General features: G+C 38.8%; 1 protein-coding gene across 1 annotated transcript in view; it reads left to right on the forward strand.

The window, feature by feature from the left end:
• Positions 1 to 8,456, forward strand: part of CLVS2 (clavesin 2) — a 51,810-nt gene extending 43,354 nt beyond the window's left edge. The window contains exon 5 of the mRNA XM_007440346.3: positions 901 to 8,456. Coding sequence (XP_007440408.1) covers positions 901 to 988 — 88 coding nt within the window. The 3' untranslated portion in view covers positions 989 to 8,456. The remainder of the gene's footprint in view (positions 1 to 900) is intronic.
• Positions 8,457 to 8,686: the final 230 nt, after the last annotated feature.

Genomic DNA, 8,686 nt, shown 5'->3' on the forward strand with positions numbered 1-8,686 from the left:
CAGTTGGTTGCTGAGCTGTGAAATATTCTGAGTTTGTTGAGCTGAGCTTTGCTGGAGGACAGCATCGATGCCTAATTCTGCTTGAACTGCCCACTTCCCTCCTGGCAAATGCTACAACACCCTCATTTAGGCCTTGTAACCTTGTAACAGAGCCCTTTGCAACTGTTTTTCATTCACGTACAACAAGCTGGGGACTTTCCCTCACAGCATTGTCACCCTGTGCAAGCTGCCAGTTGCCCATCAGCTGTTTGATGGAACCCCACCCCGCCCCTAAAAACCCCTTTCAGATGGATGGTATAGAAGGCTCCTCCCTAACCAACCCTTGCCCATTCCTGTACAGACTTTCAGCTGGAAACTTTCATATGCACTTTGTTCTAGTTCATCAGTTTGTCTTCCTAGCTGTAGGAGAAGCTTTTTGAGTTAAGGGCTCCTAGGAATGGAGAGCAGGGGGCACACAAAAGAAGAGGCAGAAAAGTGCTCCCTAACAACATGGAGTCAAACTTCATTCAGCCTTTACCACCCCTAGCAGCAAAGGCTGTTGTGAGGGAGGTAACTGGGAAGAAAATCACTCCCACCCATCTTGGTGGCGGCTTCAAATTGAACCAGCTTTGCTTGCCTTTAAAAAAGAAGGTTGGCATTTAGGTGGGGAAGGCATATCAGCAAAAGCCACAATAGACTGAAAGGAGAGGCCTGCTGGCCAAATCTGATCTTTGGATCAATTTTCTCATCTCTGCATTAGGAAACATGGCTGATTTCTTTTCAAGAGGGACTTGCAACATCCATCCTATTCCTTGAGCAGATTTTCTGGTTACAGACTTGCTATTTTATAATGCGATGGAGCTTGCCTTTTTGTTGTTGTTAAAATGAGTCACCACAGGCCTTTGCTTAATATTTTTCTAGGTCTCAATCTGTTGTGGATCCTGGAGTGCTCAAGCGCATGGATAAAAATGAAGAAGAAAACATGCAGCCATTGCTTTCGCTTGACTAGCAGTCTGAGCATCAAATATGAATTAGGGTGGAAGGTATTGCTTTTCAGAGCCATCCACTGAAAAAGAATGTACAAGCTGGAATCCTATTTTTCATGTTAACGTAGCATATTGTAATGAGGCAGCAGGTTTTGCCAGGCATCCTAGCTACCACTGAGCTGGAAAACAGGGTGGGGGAAAAAAATAAACAGGAGAAAATATCAATAATATATTCTCTTAAGTGCCAACCTGTTTGTAAATAGTCTTTTCCTTCTCTCTGCATTTGTAAGTAATGATAGGAATATAGTACAGGAAAAAAAAAATAGAGTGGCCATTAATGTGCCAGTTGAAGGCACTATAAAAGAACAGAACGAACTCAGACAAAAACAAAAATCAGATCCTAGATAGACGTCATCATTTTTATACAAAGCCATATTTCAGCTGCCATACTGCTTTATTAGTTTCCCGCAGTTTTCATTTAGCAAGATAAGATCTGTAGACATTGTAACTCAGATTCACTGGTTGAAAAGATTGCCACAAACCTGGCCACAGTTCATAACAGAGATTATAAAATAATTTACTGTGAAAAAAAGGAATCGTTATACGTAGAAGCAAGAAGCTAAATACCATTCCTTGGTGTATTTTTTGAGACATCTGATTTTCACACACAGTCTGGATTTTGAGAGCTGTTTGGTTCCTGAACATGAAACAAGCCTAATCTTGGTTCCTTGTCTGAGAACTTCTATCCTTGTGGAACCTGTTTCCTCTGCAGTCTGCTCCTTCTACTTGGCAGATGGATGAATGATTTCTAAACTGTATGAAACAAAAGTCTGGATACATATCTATATATTTTTACCAGTCTCTATACATATAAAGTGTCATTGGTAGATAAGTATATTTAATCAAGGATTTATAAAAAAAAAATCATACCTATTTGGTGTGCTTAGAGTTTATTATATATTGTATATTAAGGCAATGTCATTGTTAACTTAGTAAAATATTAAGTACATCATCCTACTTGGAGCAAAACTTAATTGTTAGAAGAATGGTGTGCTACAATGCCATGCTAAGGCCATCTTTTGTTTGTGATGTAATTGTGTAGATGAGATATGTGCCATATTAGACTGAAATAACATTTTTACCTCAGAAGATCAAACAGTACCCAAAGTGGACTGTAGTTTAGGAGTCTGTCTTCATCTTTGATTGTGCTGATATGCATGTGTATTTCTGCTGTACATCAAAAAAAGAATGTGCACCCTACAACTCTCTTTCTTTCGGAAAGATTTAATATTACAGTGGAACAGGAATGACAAGATCTCTTGCTTGCAAAAAAAAAAAGAAGTGTTATGAATAACCTTTCAAGGACTTATTAATCAGTTGAAGTTACTTGAGATCCTTGACAATGCTGGGATTGATTGTAATCCTAGTTTTAGAGGTCTCCAATTTAAAAAAAAAAAGCATGAGTGTATTGTGATCACTCTACTCCATTCAGAGATAATCTCTGCAGGATTCAGGGATGGAGTATAACATCTCATTTTGACTCTACCATTGCTGTGTGATTCAGATATTTACCCTTTTCATCAGAAGCATGTCTCCTGGTGAGTCATTTCCATTACAAACTACTATTAATGTAATGTGAGGCTATAGTATACAATATACCATTTTATGTGCAGTTGAATGCTAAGATAAGAGAGGCCTATTTGCCTTCATTTCTCTTTATCCTGCGTACATTTTGACAATTGTGTTCTTCACACTTACGGGCATTAACTTGGTTCTGTTATTAAATCATCCTCATGCTGGTAGCATTGAGCTACATCCAATGTTACAGCAGAAACTTCCATCTCTCTTGTGCTACGTCCTCAGGAGGACACTTGTAGGGGTGAGCATAAGGCTACAGTGGAGAAGTTCCACCAGGAATCTCTACTTTCTACATCCAAAACATCCTAAGCAGAAAATCCTCAGTGTGGGAATGTTGGAATCAGTGCATCAGAACTGATTGCTGTTGATAGGAATGACATAGCAAGACTGATGTTGATCACTTCACAGTTCAAGGCATGACTCTGAAACAACAGTTGTATCTTATATTAGGATATGTTTCAGCTTCCTTGGAGGGATTACAAAAAGTAAGCAAAAAGTGAAGTCTCCTTCACATTGAGCTTGACTCATGGTGATTATTCATGAAATTTTCCTTAATAATCACTGCTACTGCCTTTTTAAAAATTTCTTTATTTTTGTTTCCAAGTCTAGCTTATAGCTTAGACATTTCCTGATGGTTTGTTATCCAAATATTAACCAGATCCAATCTTACTTGGCTTCCCTGGTCAGCCATATGTTACCATGTGTGGTCACTTGCTGAGGCATTACGGTACCTAGCAGTAAATTCAGAATTACTGCTGAGAATATATTGAACTGGCAGTCACAACCAGTCTACTTTCTTTAGTCAGGTACTTATATAAATCATGTTTTGAAGCATATTTGTCACGTTCATACTTTACTGTTTTAGGTGCGTATTTAAAAAGGAAATGACCAGTTTCTTGGCATCTAGTTTTGGCTTCAACCTATCTTCTTGTATCTTCTGCCCCACCAGAACTTCCCATGTCTGTACTTACCCAGTATAATTCCATGCTAGTAGTGAGTCAGTTAGTTTTATATTTCTCCTTCGAAGGTTCTTGAACTTAAAAGTCTTCTGTGCACCAACAACACATTCTTGCTTTATAGGATTAAAAAAAAAAAAACAGCTGGACAGTTAGGACCTATAACCTGGCAGAATTATGAGGGTTGGAAAAATATCCTTTTGGATATAATGGTCAGCTATACAACTGATAATTATACAGATACAATCCCCCCCCCACTGTAAAATAAGAACAAAACAAAGCCCCTCAGCTTTTCAGTGCATTCCCTGTGATCCTGCAAAATTTTGAGGGCAACCACCAAAATACCTTCAAAAGATATATCATAATTTTTATGTAACAGAAGGGGGGAATGTTTAATATGTAGGGAGTTACATTTAGTGTAATTATTTAACTCTATTTAATTTTAATTACATGTTAATTCATCCATTTCATCTAGATTAATTAAATCAAATTTAGTATTCTGGCTATGCCCAATTTTTGGAATAATGCCATTCAAAATCCAGTTGTGAAGATTAGTCCAGAAGAGAGTGGAATGAATAATCATTGGGCTGGAGCGAAAATGTGATTAAATTGCCTTTTAATTCCTTCTGAAGATGATTTGAGAGAGAATCATACAGAGAACTTCCATACAACACCCAAATCTCCCCCAAATGGTTTGAAGAACCATCAGCCTATAGTCTTCACTCATGCTATAATCTTGAAATACTGAGAACAAGTCCATCAGTGCTATCCCACCAACTGATCATTAGGAGCTTGTAAAAAATGTCATTCAGTCTCATTTATGCTCATGCCAGTTTTGGAGCAGCAGAAACCCTCTTCACCTTCACTGCAAACCTGAAACGATGAAATGCCTTTCTCCTTTTCAGGGTGTGTTGTCTGTTTGTTTATAAAAAGAAAAGAAAAATCTACCAGACCATCATTTTTTCATGTTATTGGAAACCCCACTAAGAGTTGTGAAGGTGGGATGAGAGAATGTCATCCATTTTTATTTATTTATTTATTTAGTAGACTTATCCCCACCCATCTCCCCCCAAAGGGGGACTCTGGGCAGTTTACATCAAATTAAAACAAATAAATACATAATTAAAATTTATAAAAAGACACATCTACACAAATGGAAAGAAGAGAAAAAAAATCCAAGAGGCCGATGGAAACCACACTAGGCCTCTAGGGGGCTAGCCAACCCCATTTCTGATTACCTCCTTCCCTGCCCCAGGCCAGATGGCAGAGCCAGGTCTTCAAATCCCTCCGAAAGGCTGGGAGTAAGGGGGCCTGTCTCACCTCCGGGGGCAAGATGTTCCAAAGGGCGGGGGCTACCGCAGAGAAGCCCGCCTTCTAGACCCCGCTAGTTGGAGTTCTTTTGCTGAGGGGGTCCAGAGTATGCCCATTCTGTGAGTTTGGGTGGGACGGTTGCAACCCAACGTTTCTCCCAGCACCTGTAATGGGAGTTGGCTGCAGGTAGAAACCCTATGGCAATACGTTGTAAGCAAAAGCATACTTTTTTAGGTTGCAGGAAGTGGAATTCATTATAGCGCCCATCGTCCACACAAAAGAAACAAACACAAACACCAACAACAAGCTACCGATTAAATCAAAGGAAGGGGGAGAGAGAGCCTCTTAATTTTACCCCTGCTGAGTCAATCCAGCATTCTCTTAAAAAAAAAAAAAAAAACTTGATCAAGATCAGGAGCCAGGGAGAGGGAGGTTTCCTTCAATGCAGGAATGGACTGTCCACAAGCTTGGCAGAACTTCACCATTGCAAAGAGAAATCCTTCTTTTGAGATTTGTAATTGGGGTTGCACATAAGCGGAGCCAGTAATAAATCAGCTAAGCTGCCAAACCAGCCAATCCAGAGGGATCCCAGAGGTCCTGAACTACTTTTTGAACTCACAGTTGAGTCCTCATGTAGAAGTGCTCATAGACACATTTGCGTTGACAGAGAACTTGAGGAACCCTCTTCATTTTTGTATAGTATTACTATATTTCAGTAGAGTAAGTTTCTCTCTGTCTTGTACTACCTTGGTTAAGCAGTGAGGGAGGACCCAAACAAACCATTGTGGAGAAATGTAGTCTCTCAATAGGACTGTATCAATTCACCCTCTCTTTTCTCTTTAAAAAACTGAACTTCTGCATGCTAGAAACAACATTTTCATTGAAAAAGACCAGGTGGTATTTTAATTACTTCTAAATGTTTTGTGTTTCAAGGGTCTTTTTCAGGATTCCCCCCCCCCCCCCAGATGTATGCGGTCCTTGTAAAACAGGATGTCTATGTCATAGTTCTCATTCACAGCAATAAGAGGTTCAGATTTTTTTTCTTGGCATCCAGGATCAGAACTAATTAGTCTAATATAAGTAGTCAGTGACCAACACCACACTTGAAAGTTTCCGCGCAGACCAAGACAAAACTGCATCTGATGTGATTCACATAGCTTTATTAATGTATGAATGTATTAATTTAACTTTACAAAAATGGAAGAGTTGCTGCCTTGAATTTCATTTAAGGCCTCCTTAAAGGGCATTCTTCCCGGATTCTTTATGACATTTCTTGGAAGAAGAATCAATGTATCACCTCTTGAAACCTCTTTCTAATAAGTGGCTTGTTTGGGATTTATTTTTGCAGTTGAATTCTCAACTCTATGTGTGCTTAATTGCAATTTACGAAATGCCTAATGATGTCTAATTGATCAGTTGCTACAAGGAGCATTTGGAAAGACTTCTCGGGAGATAGCAGTTTGATTTTGCATAATTCATCTTCTATCTTTTAGCAAAAATAAATTAAGATATTCCAGAGGAAATACTTCCTTTGTCTTCTGAGAGCACTGACAAATACCACTTGGATTGTACATCCCATTTAAAACAAAAGCAGATTTACAGATAGCAATGGTGGGGACTGAGGAAATAGAAAGTATGATACATTATTTAATCCACAAGAAGATGGGCAGTTCTGTAGATCAGATGTGCCCAACCACCCTCATGGCTTTTATGTACTCCCAACTTCTGTCTTAGTTACTGCTGACTCAGTCAGGCTGAAGTAGGCACCACTGCATTTCATCAGCCCATATATTCATACCCAGCCAGCTGTGATCCAACGATCTTACTCTGGATCCTCACTTCATGGGCAGCCTCCTTCTTCTGTGGCAACACGGGGGAATCCTGCTCCCCATTTGCTACATAGTGCCACATATCCCCAGTTGTGACTTTCAGGTCTGCCAGTTCCCACTGGGGACCATATTTTGCTTGCTGCTGACTAGCATAATGCCTACCATCACCACTGATGCAGTTACTCATGGCTCAGGCTTACCTCCTTCAAGATTTGTTTTTCAGACAGTAAACAGACTGAAAAAACAGACTGTTGGAAGAGTGAATGGGGACAGCCACTGTGTACTCTTCTCTTCCTGCCCTCCCAACCATGAAAATTGAAGTTGCAATGTAACTTTAACTTACCTCATTAACCACAATATTGAAAGCCAATTAAAACCATCCTATATGTATTTTACATGCTGATGTGAATTCAGAATTGGGACAAACGGAGAGAGCTCAGGCAAATTTTGGAAATGTTGTGTTGAAAACAGTGATATGGATTATCCACATCTAAGAATTCTGCATGTAACTAACTCTGAGCAGTGATCACCTTTCTAAGTATTGAAGAAGATATCAAACTTAGTGTTACCTTGTAAAGCACTGTGTTCAATTTCTGTGCCCCATTCAAAACTGAAAAGTCCTCACCCATTATCCATTACCCATTTCTCTCAAACGTCCATTGCAATTGTGTACCAAAACAAATTGTTGTGAAGTTTCATAAATACGTATATTTAGGCAATAGCTACCTTCATCAATGTTTCACTAGTAAGCTACTTAGTTTATTTCGGCTCTTTTCTGCTTAACAAAAGTTCTGTCGACTGCTTCCCAGATCATCTGCATATGCCAGTGTGGTGTAGCAGTTAAAGTGTTGGATTAGGACTGGGCCATGGTAGTTCCTGGCCAAATGTGATCCAGTCACTCTCAGTTTAGCCTACATTTACAGGTTTTTCCAAGGATAAAACAAAGGGAAAACCCTATGAAGCCACCTTGCGTTCAGGGAGAAAAGGTGGCATAGAAATCTAATAAAATGGAGAGAAGACAGTTTGATTCAGACAAATGTGACAAATGTACAGTTTACAACATGGATAATCCAGAACTGTTGTCAGTCTTGGGTATCATTAATAACTGTCCCCCGTTTCATCATATAAAAAGAACAAGGAAAAGGCCTTTCAGAGTAATCTCAGTGTCAAATAAGAAAACAAACCAAGCATAATGTAAATCAGAAAAAATACTGAGACAAGCCTTTAATCAACTTACTGTAATGGGAGAAAGAATTAAAAATATAAACATTTCTGTTATGTTTGCAAGTTAATAATTTAATAATGCATAGTTTAATCTCTGACTACAAGCACCTTTCAGGATTGTTTGATTTTCTGCTGTATCTTATTCATTAGTTATATCCAGGCCTAACAAGCCACAGTTACCTCAACATGGCATGTATGCCATAATGTCATTCTGCAAATGATGCATTTACATAATTATATCATCATTTCTGCTGCAAATATGTAATTCATGTAATTTGCAGAAAGACTTTGGGATATGTGTGGGTATTCCTTTCCCCTTGCCCCCAAGACTTCCATGGTTACTTTTCCTTGTTATTATTTTCTGAGTAGAACAGGGGTAAATAGAAGAAACAAATGATACAGAAAATAACGTTTACATTTTATTGATGCAGAACATTTGTTGGCCCTGATTACCTGTAAATCCTGAATTCTGCATTGTAAGTAGTAATGCCTTTTTGGGGGGGGAAATGTCTTTTCATTTTCATGAAAAGGTTCTGAACATTTCATTTGCAAATCGAATGGAGCGCTCCGATTTAAGACATTAAATCTGTTCTCATATGAAACTTCAGAGGTCAGATCCCCTGTATCCGATGAGACAAAACTATCACAAAATTGTATAATTTTTTCAAGCTCATAAGGTGAATCATCTTATGAAATGCATATTCATGTGGTGCCATTTGACAGGTTTTTTTTAAAAAAATGGCTGAGAGTGATCAAGTGCCAT

This window comes from Python bivittatus, unplaced genomic scaffold, assembly GCF_059951505.1.
Source record: "Python bivittatus isolate LINGU-HERP-01145 unplaced genomic scaffold, Pbiv_v1 ctg000020_np1212, whole genome shotgun sequence".
Taxonomy (NCBI): domain Eukaryota; kingdom Metazoa; phylum Chordata; class Lepidosauria; order Squamata; family Pythonidae; genus Python; species Python bivittatus.